The following is a 13,968-nucleotide window of genomic DNA, read 5'->3' on the forward strand; positions in this document are numbered from 1 at the left end:
AAGAAATAGAAAATTTCGAAAAAGTGGGGTGTCACTCCCACATTGTAAAATACATTATGGGATGGCAGGAGAAGATGGAGATCTAATTGATGATGGAACTGTCACAGACGAGCCTGGCCGACTACGTCAGGAACACCATGGACGTACCAGTGCTGGTGTATAGGGATTGTATCCATGACGTCTGCCTGGCGTTGGCGTTCCTGAATCATAAAGGAGTTGTCCACCAGGACGTAAAAGATAAAAACATGCTAATACACGTAAAACATTTTAAATTGGCGGATTGTCCTGTACCTTTAAAATCAGAATATTACAAGATCAACGCTTTTCAAACTCTGAAAAAAGATATAGTACATATAGTGTAGGCGTGTTTTTCGAAAATCTCAATGTAGTCATTTAATAAATTCAAGCTAGATTTATGAGTATGTATAAAGTGAACGACGATTTGAACGAAGTCTTATATCCTAGAAGTAGATATCTTTTCAAATCGGACCTAGAATTTTTTGCAGAAGCCAGTAAATTAGTTTCTGCGCCCCCCTCAGATTTAAGTAAAGAGTTTTTGGAACAACTGCAATTTTTTAGAATATCATTAAGGACACAGTTGGAATCGGCGAACTCTATTATTTATATGATGCAGCCAAAATTATTCTTATAGATTTTCATTGCATTAGTGCTTGAAAAAAACACCATGGACGTACCAGTGCTGGTGTATTGGGATTGTATCGATGACGTCTGCCTGGCGTTGACGTTCCAGAATGATAAAGGAGTTGTCCACCAGGATGTAAAAGATAGAAACATACTAATACACGTAAAACATTTTAAATTAATCAGCTTAATTTAAATTTACAGATTAATTTGAGAAATTCAAAAATGCAATCGAAAGATGAAGACGATTTTGAAAAATATGTTTCATATTTGACAAAAAAAGAATTCAACCCGCCTTAAGAAATATATTAAAAACAAGAAGGTTACAGTTACAGGAAACAGTTGCAACAACAGGTATCACAGTTGAAAAATCAAGAGATACTAATAGTCCACAAGATAATGGAAGCTCTAGTATGTACATACCACCTGAAGAAAATTTAAAGGTTCAGGCTTCTAATGATATGAAAGATGCAAACACAAACAGTGAAGATGAAAATCCGTCTGATATAATAGAAAGTTCATATGAAGATCCTGATGCGAAACATACAAACACAAATAGTGAAGATAGAAATCAGAAATCCCCAGATATAATCGATAGTTCGATAGAGGATCCTGATGACTTTGACGTTTTCAAACGTTTGGAGAGGTCTAATAGAAAACATGCCAAAGAATTATGCCGGTTTACTAGTAAGTTATTTTTAATGATTCATTGCCGCTTTATCCATTTTCTTTTTCTTCTTTTTTCTCTTTATACCTAAGCAATTCTGCTTGTTCATTGGCAGATTGATACGTCTATGGCAGATGGTCACTCCATCTTTTGCACAGTTGACTTGTACTTCTTCCACTGATTGGTGATTTATTTCTTGCTATTTTTTTTATTTTATTTTATTTATTGACGGGATTACCTCATTAAAAGTTATACAATTAATTGTCCTGTACTTTTAAAATCAGAATATTATAAGATCAACGCTTTTCAAACTCTGAAGAAAGATATAGTGTAGGCGTGTTTTTCGAAAATCTCAATGTAGTCATTCAATAAATTCAAGCTAGATTTATGAGTATGTATAAAGTGAACGACGATTTGAACGAAGTCTTATATCCTAGAAGTAGATATCTTTTCAAATCGGACCTAGAATTTTTTGCAGAAGCCAGTAAATTAGTTTCTGCTCCCCCCTCAGATTTAAGTAAAGAGTTTTTGGAACAACTGCAATTTTTTAGAATATCATTAAGGACACAGTTGGAATCGGCGAACTCTATTATTTATATGATGCAGACAAAATTATTCTTATATATTTTCATTGCATTACAGTGCTTGCATATCAGAAGTGTGTCCTGTGTATATTTGTATGCATGTTTTTGTATATTAGGTTGCCAATTTGAAAATAAAGATATCTATATATGTATTTCATTTAAATACATCTAAACATGTTAAACAAGATTTCGGAAGTATGAAAAAGTATGGTCAGATTAGCTAAATGATACAATTCACTTGCACTACATATTATCTTTAAAGCATTTGAAATGTGGTCACTGAGAAGAATGATGCGTATACCGTGCGTGCAGAGTTCGTAACGATGACGTCCTTAAGAGAGCCGGCGTTGAAAGAGCACTCTTTGGATTAGTTAACAAGTGCAAGAATAGTTACCTTGGGCACATATTAAGGGGAGCTAAATATGAAATACCACAGTTAATCCTACAAGTGAAAATCGTAGGAGAAGTTTGCGATAAAGAAGGTAAAACGTGAGCAAGCTTTTGACGTCAAAAAAGAAATACAAAATTTCGAAAGTGGTGTGTCACTACCACATTGTAAAATACATTATGGGATGGCAGGAGAAGATGGAGATCTAATTGATGATGGAACTATCACAGACGAGCCTAGCCGACTACGTCAGGAACACCATGGACGTACCAGTGCTGGTGTATTGGGATTGTATCCATGATGTCTGCCTGGCGGTGACGCTGCCTGAATGATAAAGGAGTTGTCCACCAGGACGTAAAAGATAGAAACATACTAATACACGTAAAACATTTTAAATGGTGGATTGTCCTGTACTTTTAAAATCAGAATATTACAAGATCAACGCTTTTCAAACTCTGAAGAAAGATATAGTGTAGGCGTGTTTTTCGAAAATCTCAAAGTAGTCATTCAATAAATTCAAGCTAGATTTATGAGTATGTATAAAGTGAACGACGATTTGAACGAAGTGAACAAAGTCTTATATCCTAGAAGTGGATATATTTTCAAATCGGACCTAGAATTTTTTGCAGAAGCCAGTAAATTAGTTTCTGCTCCCCCCTCAGATTTAAGTAAAGAGTTCTTGGAACAACTGCAATTTTTTAGAATATCATTAAGGACACAGTTGGAATCGGCGAACTCTATTATTTATATGATGCAGCCAAAATTATTCTTATAGATTTTCATTGCATTAGTGCTTGCATATCAGAAGTGTGTCATGTGTATATTTGTATGCGTGTTTTTGTATATTAGGTTGCTAATTTGAAACGAAAGATATCTATATATCAATTTCATTTAAATACATCTAAACATGTTAAACAAGATTTTGGAAGCATGAAAAAGTATGGTCAGATTAGCTAAATGATATAATTCACTTGCACTACATATTATTTTTAAAGAATTTGAAATGTGGTCATTGAGAAGACTGATGCGTATACCATGCGTGGATAGAGTTTGTAACGATGACGTCCTTAAGAGAGCCGGCGAAGAAAGAGCACTCTTTGGATTAGTTAACAAATGCAAGATTAGTTACCTTGGGCACATATTAAGGGGAGCTAAATATGAAATACCACAGTTAATACTACAAGTGAAAATCGTAGGAGAGGTTTGCGATAAAGAAGGTAAAATGTGAGCAAGCTTTTGACGTCAAAAAAGAAATAGAAAATTTCGAAAAAGTGGGGTGTCACTCCCACATTGTAAAATACATTATGGGATGGCAGGAGAAGATGGAGATCTAATTGATGATGGAACTGTCACAGACGAGCCTGGCCGACTACGTCAGGAACACCATGGACGTACCAGTGCTGGTGTATTGGGATTGTATCCATGACGTCTGCCTGGCGTTGACGTTCCTGAATGGTATAGGAGTTGTCCACCAGGACGTAAAAGATAGAAACATACTAATACACGTAAAACATTTTAAATGGCGGATTGTCCTGTACTTTTAAAATCAGAATATTATAAGATCAACGCTTTTCAAACTCTGAAGAAAGATAGTGTAGGCGTGTTTTTCGAAAATCTCAATGTAGTCATTCAATAAATTCAAGCTAGATTTATGAGTATGTATAAAGTGAACGACGATTTGAACGAAGTCTTATATCCTAGAAGTAGATATCTTTTCAAATCGGACCTAGAATTTTTTGCAGAAGCCAATAAATTAGTTTCTGCGCCCCCCTCAGATTTAAGTAAAGAGTTTTTGGAACAACTGCAATTTTTTAGAATATCATTAAGGACACAGTTGGAATCGGCGAACTCTATTATTTATATGATATATATATATATATATATATATATATATATATATATATATATATATAACACCGGTTTATAGCGTCCTGCGCCTTCCGGTTCCTATTCTCCAGCCGCGTCGATCTGTCCAATCTCCTGGTCGGAGATCTCTCTCAGACATGGCTTTCTGGATTCCACTTATCCAGGTTGTTTTCGGTCTGCCCCCTTTCCTTCTTTCCGGGGGTTGCCATTCCATTATTAGCTTTGGGAGTCGATGTTCCTCCATTCTTTGTACATGGCCATACCAACAAAGTTGTTTTTGTTGGACTTCTTCAATTGTTTGTTTTTCTATTCATAACATCTCGTACCCGTTCATTCGTTATATGTGAGACTCTGGAGATGCAGGCCGATCTTCGCCAGAAGTCCATTTCCAATGCAAGCAACTTCTGTTCTGTTCGCTTATTCAGTTGCCAGGTTTCACATCCATACAGTACCACGCTTTTAAAGATGCTGTTATAAAGCTGTGTTTTCTTTTCTTTTGATATGGTTTTTGACCAAAGTAGCGAGTTCAAAGCTCCTATTACCTTCTTTCCTTTCATAATTCTTTCCTCTATTTCGAATTCTGTCCTTCCACTTTGTTGGATTCTCGTTCCAAGGTATACATAATCAGAGCTTGGCTCGATAACCATATCATCCTCTAGATGTAACTCACTTTTCTGTCCTCCTATACACATATATTTGGTTTTCTTCATATTAACGTATAGGCCCCATTTTTTATATTCTCGAAACAGCCGGTTTGTCATAAATATTAGATCATCTTTATCCTGGGCAATCACCACCTGATCGTCAGCAAAATGCAGTGTGTATAATGTTGAGTCGTCGTTTAGCTGTATCCCCATTCCAGAACACGATTTGCGCCACTTATGCAAGACCTCATTTATATAGATTTTAAACAGTGTTGGCGATAAGCTGCATCCCTGTCGTAGTCCCTTATTCACCATGAAGCTATTGGATAATCTGCTGTTGATTTTTATGTTTGCTTGGATATTGTTATAGAATTGTTGCACTGCTTTTATTAAAGTTATATTAATAGGGGATTTTTCCAGGACTTGCCATAATTTACAAAGTGGTACGGTATCATATGCCTTAGTTAGATCAACGAATAGTAGATGTATTTCTCTGTCTCTGGCTACTTTTTTTTTCATTGAGTTGGTTGAGCGTGAAGATGTGGTCGATACAGGATCTTCCTGCTCGGAATCCTGCTTGTTGTTCGATCTCTACAGGTGCATATTCATTTTCTATTTGAGCTTTTAAAGTTTTCCCATATAATCTGCTAAAGGTGCTGGTTACAGTAATACAGCGATAGTTCTTGCAGTCTTCCTTGTTACCCTTTTTGTGTATTGGGGTTATCCATCCTGTTTTCCAATTTTCTGGTATGTTTTCTCCATTTGTGTAGTTGTTGAAAATTAAGGTTATTAGTTTGATCAATTTTGCAGTTCCATTTTTTATAAGTTCCGCTGGTATTCCTTCTGGACCACATGCTTTTTTATTTTTTAGTGATTTAATCATTCTCTCAACGAATTCGTCATTTAATTCTACGACTTGACCATTTAAATTGTAGTGCTTTGGTGATGTATTTATGTATTCCTGTCTATTTTCTTGAAGTTCTTCTTTGTAGTGGGTTTTCCATTTTTTTAAATCAATCATTTGAAGGTTTGTATTATTTCTGTTTTCATTTCTTAGATTTCGAATGAACCTCCAAGCTTCTGAGGATCTGCTTCCACCTAGATGGCATTTCACTTCCCTACATCTCTGTTCCCAGGTATTGTTCTCATTTTTTGTTAACATTTTTTTATATTTGATTAATTCTTGGCGGTATTGGGTTTTATCATATGCGTTTTGTGATTTTAACCATTTATGATATTTCTGTTGTTTTATTTGTTTCTGTTGTTCAAGTTCATTGCTCCAGACTATGCTGTTATTTTTCCTGGTATTTGTTATCTCCTCCATGCCTAATGCTTCACTGGCTGCTTTCTTAATCGCAAGTGTTATTTTGTCGTAAATTATATTGGTGCTACATGTCAGGTCAATTTGATCAAGTTTTTGATCCAGTCTGTTCTGGTATAGGAACCTGGTGCTGTCGTCATATAGCCCAGTTAGTTTGTATTTGGGTTCTTTGATTATTTCTACTCTTTCTTCTTTCGATGTTTCATTTATTGCATATTTGAAGAGGATTTTGATTCGAGATATTAGTAGGTAATGGTCAGATCCGCATTCTACACCTCTATATACTCTTGTGTCTTGGATTTTCCATTCTGATTTTTGTTTTATTATAATGTAGTCTATAATCGATCGTAATTGTCTTGTCTCTTGATGCCAAGTGAACTTATGTATGTCCTTGTGGGGATAGAAGCCGTTTAAAATTTTTAGGTTAAATTGTTGACATAGACTAATGAGCCTTTCTCCATTATCATTGGTTACTTCTTCCTCGTAGTTTCCTACAATTAGGTGGTCCTTCTGTCTTCCTGTTCTTGCATTCAGGTCGCCCATCATTAATATCTCCCGTTGATCTCCGATTTTAGAAATAGTGTCTTCAAGCTCTTGTTGGAATGCGTCTTTTTCGTTTATTAATGTTTCTTCGGTAGGGGCATATATACCTATTACTGTGGTTCTGTGTCCATGGATGTTTAAGTTGACAGTCAGAATTCTCTCGTTTATTGCTTCCCGGGTCAGGATTTTCCTGACCCGGGAAACTAGTACCTGCTTAGGGTCCCTTGTCCAGGGTGACGGATGAAGACCACAACGGTATCCATGGCGGAGAAGAAAATCTTCGGTACGGTGTGTATGGCGGAAGTGGCGACCCCCGATTTTAGGGATGGTATAAAATCAAATACAAATGGGCAGATGGAGCTCTAGAGTCGTAGAGAAGACAGTCCATCTAGAAGAAAGCAAACTTCAAAATTAAACTCTGGCCCTCCATGTTGGGGGTTGGATCGTAGGGCTAGCGACTCTACATTCGTAAAAAAGGAACTGCTAAAAATCCGAAAACCCAGCCTCGGAACCCGGACCTGAAAAAATTATTTATATGATGCAGACAAAATTATTCTTATATATTATCATTGCATTACAGTGCGTGCATATCAGAAGTGTGTGCTGTGTATATTTGTATGCATGTTTTTGTATATTAGGTTGCCAATTTGAAAATAAAGATATCTATATATCTATTTCATTTAAATACATCTAAACATGTTAAACAAGATTTTGGAAGTATGAAAAAGTATGGTCAGATTAGCTAAATGATACAATTCACTTGCACTACATATTATCTTTAAAGCATTTGAAATGTGGTCATTGAGAAGAATGATGCGTATACCGTGCGTGGATAGAGTTCGTAACGATGACGTCCTTAAGAGAGCCGGCATTGAAAGAACACTCTTTGGATTAGTTAAGAAATGCAACATGATGATAGAACTGTCACAGACGAGCCTGGCCGACTACGTCAGGAACACTATAGACGTACCAGTGCGGGTGTATTGGGATTGTATCCATGACGTCTGCCTGGCGTTGACGTTCCTGAATGATAAAGGAGTTGTCCACCAGGACGTAAAAGATAGAAACATACTAATACACGGAAAACATTCTAAATTGGCAGATCTCGGGTGTGTCGTCGACTTAAACGAGGTAAGTCAGCAAACAATTTATTTTTGTATCCTTTAGCCTGCGCTCCCTTTCCTTAGATTTTATCTCTATCTCTATCAGTAGTATAGCTATAGTGGTTCTGGGCCCAAAATATCGGGCCCAGAATTCCTAGGACTTTTCCATGTTAATTTTTGGACCCAGAATTCCTAGTACTTTTCAATGTAAAATATCGGGCCCAGAATTCCTAGGACTTTTCAATGCTTTTTCTCTCTAGGACATATCGTCGAGGTTCGGTGAGGCTCGGTGAGGCTCGTGGTGGGGGATTTGGTTTATTAGCAGAAATGTGTGAATTGTGTGTTAGCAGTAACAACAAAAAAATGGTAGAGAATTATGAAGTGCGAGATAGAGTGTCAGAGTTGTATAACGTTTTTTGGAGCCTATCAAGAGAAGCATGGCATGAGTATAAGGTAACGTCAGATCGTTCAAAGTTGTATCTAGCATGTGATTATGATGAAGCGGTAGGTGTTTGTGCTGCGTTCCTGAGCAATGATATTAATCTGAATACATTATGTGAGGACATAACTGATTTAGGATATGGTCAATATTGTAATGCTCTAATGCCAGATGAAGGGTTTTTTAGTGAAGAGGAAGAAGAGGAGGAAGATGAAGTCGATTAAGAATAGTAAAGAACAAAAAATGTTACTTTTGTGTGTGTGTGTATGTGATTTTAAAATAAAATAAAAATTTCATACTATTGTTTTTATCTGAGATTGGTTTTAGGTAAGAAGTATGACTAAGAAAGAAATAAAAGACATATTTTGTTATTCTTTTATTAAATTCATAGGTATACAAAACAAATGTCATTCAAATGTAGTATATTTATATAGATTCGTGATTTTAAAATAAAATAAAAATTTCATACTATTGTTTTTTTTTATCTGAGATTGGTTTTAGGTAAGAAGTATGACTAAGAAAGAAATAAAAGAAATTTTTTTTTATTCTTTTTATTAAATTCATAGGTATACAAAACAAATGTCATTCAATGTAGTATATTTATATAGATTCGATATCTTCAGAGCAGCAGCTTGTTTGTAAAAGCTTTCGGCGTTCTTCCAAAAATAATCTCTGTAGCTGATAGGTCTATTTTGAAATTGTGTAAGTTTATAGTGTCCACATAAGATTGGGCTTTTGAATGGAACAATAGGATAATAATGGTCATTTGATCCTATTGTAAAACCACAGGAATAGTTTCCTACTTTCTCATCTTTACAGGTAACTGAGGAATACATTGGTACTGGATTTTCAGAACGGAACGCTAAATATTCATTTAAAATTATTTCATTGTGATATACTTCTGCAACTATAAAGTCACCATCGTCAATTTGGTATTCAGTATTAACAAACACAGTTTTGGATGCTGGAACTCCAATAATTTGTGTAACAAGAACGATAGCAAATAATAAATAAAAAAAATACATCTTCATTGTTGTGGCTCTTCAATACACAGTGAAATTGAAAATCTCTTGTAGCTGTATATATCTTTTAAAGAGAGAGAGAACTGGAGGGGGTAGTAGCGCCTTCGCATGAACTAAAACAAGAAAAAAATATAAAATTAAAAGTGATTCTTTTTGTATTAATTTTTTTATATTTTACGTTTTTTAGTGTGGATCTTGATGTATTCTTGTATGAAGGTCTTCAAAATGGCAATTGAGGAGTTCATTCTTCTTCTTCCCACCCCCAAGGGAGAGTATCAGTTTCAAAATAATTGACTATTCTTTTATCATCAGTAGGTCTTAAGGCAACTTTATTTTGTTGAATTGTGTAAACCTCATGTTTTTTAGAAATGATAAGATTTTGGGTAGCGTTCGTAACTGTGTGATGAAATAGACAATCAGAATAATCTTTAAAGGTTATAGATTTTAATTCACTTTTTTTTATGCCTTTAGCTTTTTTAATACTATATTCTTCTTTTTCATTTAATACTTTTAATGCATACATTTTTGATCGTAAACCTACAAACTCAGTCATAATTCGACCACCATTTTCATCTTTCATTAATCCTAAAACTTTTTTATTACATAGTGGCATGTTATAGGCATTATTTACTGAAAAATTTGATGTGTCAAACTTATTTATATCAGCCCTCATATGCTCATATACATTTTCGTCGAAAATATGATAAATTAAAGAGTCAGTGTCACAATAAAGGAGTTTTGCGTTATCTCCAAATTTGTTTTTAGTATAGTTATAATGGAAGTCGTACAACCAAACTTTAGATAAATCTAAAATAGAAAAACCTATAAAAAGAGGTTTATTAAATGTTATTTGTGTTCGCTTCATTTCTACAACTACAAGATTTTCATTAATAATAGATAGACTATGAAAATTGGGTTTTGAAATGTAATTTCGAACACCATAACGGCCTTCCCACTTTGATAGTAATTTACAGTCCTTGTATTTACGTACATTTTCACAGGTCTTACCGAAGAAGGAATTTGTCATCATTTTGTAATTATTTGATTCAAATTCATTTTTACTTTTTTTCCTAAGTTCTGTATTTAGATCAACATATTTCTTCACCCAAGGTGCCTGATTGAATTTTAAGACTCTGTAAATTTTATCAAGTTTTAAACCTAGTGTTACTGCTTGTTGAAGAGCTCTGTAATGAATTATATAGTGTTTTTTATCAAATAAAGTTGTTAATAATTTTGTTACTTTGGATTTTGATTTTGGTGGTATTAGATGTTCAGGACATAAGGGTAAATCTTTGTGTATATTAAATAGTTCTTTTGAATAAATAATGTCACATTCTAATATATATCCGATATCAGAGTTTTTATCAACGGTTGTAATATCTGACATCACATTAGGATCTATCCATTCAAAACCTCCATAAGGTAGAGAAAAACACATTATTGTACCATATAAATTTACAAAATCCCAATATATTAAGTAGGAATCACGATCTTGTTCATTATAGTCTTTACTCATATATTTGTTATTTGCTTTGCCATATCTATTGGATACTTGTGAAATTCCTCCTCGTAGACCTCGTTCGATAAACATTACTTTATCTATGTCATCTAATAACTCAATTTCTACTCCAGTAATCTTAAGACATGCATCAAATGATAATCCTGGAGCTGTGTAATAGTGAAGAGGATCTAAGCCATATGTTTTTAAAGAAGTTTCCCGAAAATTTTCAACAATATCACCTAATAATAATACGTCTGTAGTTAGATAAATTTCCGAAAAATCTTTTAACGTATTATTATGAAATTCTGTCCATATGTTGCATGCATGATTGTAATCATCATCACTAATATGTGCTTTAGTAAGAGTGCTATAAAAAGCATTTTTAGGAGGTAAATTTTCATCTTTAAGTTTCTCCCAAGAATCTAAATACTCATAAGGAAAAACACCTTTTCGTGTCAACAAATTAAATTGGATTTCATTTGGGAAAAACGATTTTAAAATTTTGTTTTGAGAAGTAGTCAAATAGGAGGCAAGCTTATCGATACTTTCAGACATAAATCTATAGGAATCGATAAATCGTAAACTGCATTTAGTACCTTGTACAAATTTTGTAAAGGAAATATATCTTTCTTTATTTAGAGGTAATATTTGAAAATTTCCTTCAATGTCCGTATTTAAATGTTTAATTAGGAAGTGACTATCATATCCCAAATTATGAAATACTATAGGTATCATAAAAGTTTCACGTAACTGTAAATTGCAACATTGATGTGAAGGACCCCTATAGGTTCCAGTCCTGTGGCAATGATCTTTGCATTTAATATCATCATCTGAAAAGGGTTGTGTGCAAATATAACATAATTCTGCATTTAAAAATTGATTTTCTTCTAGATTTGTCAAAGGTGTCATTGGAACAACGTTTGAATAGATATCATCCAGTTTTTTACTGATTAACCCTAATTCTTTAACAAACCAGGATATACAGTCCTCTCCTGTATAAATTTTAAATTGTGTTAATGAATCATCATATGAACATTTTAGTAGAAAAGCTACACTATAAGGTACATGATGTTGAATTTTTCTCATGTTCGCCGTTGGAATGGTAGGATCGGAATACTTTAATAGGAGACATTCTATATCTGCGTAAATGACAAAGGAAACTTTAATTTTGTTCTTAAAATTAGAAAATTTCAAGATTCTCTTATTCCAATTGGGAATTATCATTTTAGTATTATTCATTGTAAAACAGTCCACCCAATGTTGTTGAAGAAGAGGTTCAGATGAAAAATAATTTAAACATCGATCACATATCCACTTTTTAGTATTACTATTATTTAATTGTGTAAAAACTAATTTTGATAAATTTTTTATAAGGACATAATGGTAAATCTGATAGTGATCAATACAAATATTTTCAAAATTAATATTATTATCTCGATTGTCATATTCAATATTTTCATTTGTATAAGGAAGTATTAGTAGATTGACACGTTTTCTAAAGTCAAATTTACTTAAACAGACTGGTGCTATGCTGTTATGTTCAAAAATACCAAAAACGTTTATGGATATATTATTCATTTGTTCAAATTTCCCTATATCTTTTAATCTCATTGGGAAATCAATGTTATCATAGTTTAGAACACTTGAAAAATGTGGATATGAGGATATTCTACTAGAATTTGTATTTGGTTGTACAGGAAACAAATATGCCACAACAGACCAAAGGAAACAGTAATTATCATTGTTTTTAATATTAATACAAGATTTTTTATTTTTAATACAATCAGGTAATTCTATGTAACTAGAACAACCTACTGCTATGGGTATATACTGATTTATATTTACTTTTAAATTCAAAATTTCATACAATGCAAATCCTGAATCTCTCTCCTGAAAATCTTCAATTTTTGATAATATTCTATTAATGACGTATTCCTCATACCACTCTTTTAAATTAGTAGTGTGATCAATTATTTCGTTTTTTGTTGCAAAATGTTTAATATCAGTTTCTAAATTATGAGGTTTAATAAAATTTGCTAAAAATACAGTATTGACTTTTAAAAGTGTTTGTTTTAGTGCCTCTTTAATTTTTAGAGAAAAACTTCTAAATGCCTTTTTCAAAAATGTTTTAGGATCTTTAAAATTTAAATTAATAATTACACCAGTTTTGATTCTTTTATTAAAACTTGACTCTAAATCACGCCATATTAAATTATTATTAGTTTTTTTTTTAGATTTTTGTTTGTGTTTGTGATAATTTAAAAGACCCAAACCCGTTTCAATTCTATTACGATGTTTGGTTTAATATGGTGAGACTTATTTTGAATTGCTTTCTTAACTAAATTTATACTTATTTTGATAAATCTGATCCACTTGTTGAACTCCTCAATTGTTCGTAACAGCATTACAACTTTTTCCACTTTCTTCACCATATCCAAAACAAACATATCCAAAGTTTGTGAAGACATGGTATGTTTTATATTATTTTCAAAAATACTGACAACTCATTGGCACCTCTGCTACACTGAGCAGTACGTAAATGATTGTTTGATCATGTTTGTGCATAGTAATTATTTGTAAGTAGGTATGCATGGTCATTAGATAACAACAATGTTGCAAATAACCATTATTTTAATTATTCATTAAAACATTTTTCTTCACAATTAGATAGATAGCAACAAAGTAATAAATAAGGTATTTTTACAATAATTGGATTCTAATTATATATATGCAAAATTATTCATTAAAACATTTTTCTTGTCAATTAGATAGATAGCAACAAAGTAATAAAATAAGGTATTTCACAATAATTGGATCCTAATTATTTTAAAATAAGTGGAATTGCATAGATATGCTTAAACAAAAAAACAATTTGTAATTAATGACCATTAGATAACAACAATGTCACAAACACCAATTATTTTAATTATTCATTAAAACATTTTCTTGCAATGCACTTATTAGAAAAAAATATGTAATATAATTGCTTTGTTTTCCAATAAGTGCATCTCATTAAAAATGTTTTATGTAGTATTTTAGTAGGTAATAGATAAAATTTTGATATATATATATATATATATATATATATATATATATATATATATATATATATATATATATATATATATATATATATACAGGTGCCTGCAAACGGATATGATATTATACCAATAACAGGTTGAAATAAGTACTAAGTGAGTAACATTTTGTCATTGTTGGTGTATTCATCGTGGTCTCATTTATTGTCA

The 13,968-nt window shown here is 32.7% G+C and overlaps 1 protein-coding gene across 1 annotated transcript; it reads right to left on the bottom strand.

The window, feature by feature from the left end:
* Positions 1-9,460: 9,460 nt before the first annotated feature.
* LOC126891083 (uncharacterized) lies at positions 9,461-11,944 on the bottom strand. Its single transcript, XM_050660261.1, has one exon. It carries the CDS (start codon positions 11,942-11,944, stop codon positions 9,461-9,463), a length of 2,484 nt encoding a protein of 827 aa, XP_050516218.1.
* Positions 11,945-13,968: the final 2,024 nt, after the last annotated feature.

This window comes from Diabrotica virgifera, chromosome 9 (genome assembly GCF_917563875.1).
Source record: "Diabrotica virgifera virgifera chromosome 9, PGI_DIABVI_V3a".
Lineage (NCBI taxonomy): Eukaryota > Metazoa > Arthropoda > Insecta > Coleoptera > Chrysomelidae > Diabrotica > Diabrotica virgifera.

What these genes read in the sequence shown, in the direction of transcription:
- LOC126891083 (XM_050660261.1), bottom strand. Translation starts at nt 11,944, where the DNA reads ATGATAATTCCCAATTGGAATAAGAGAATCTTGAAATTTTCTAATTTT.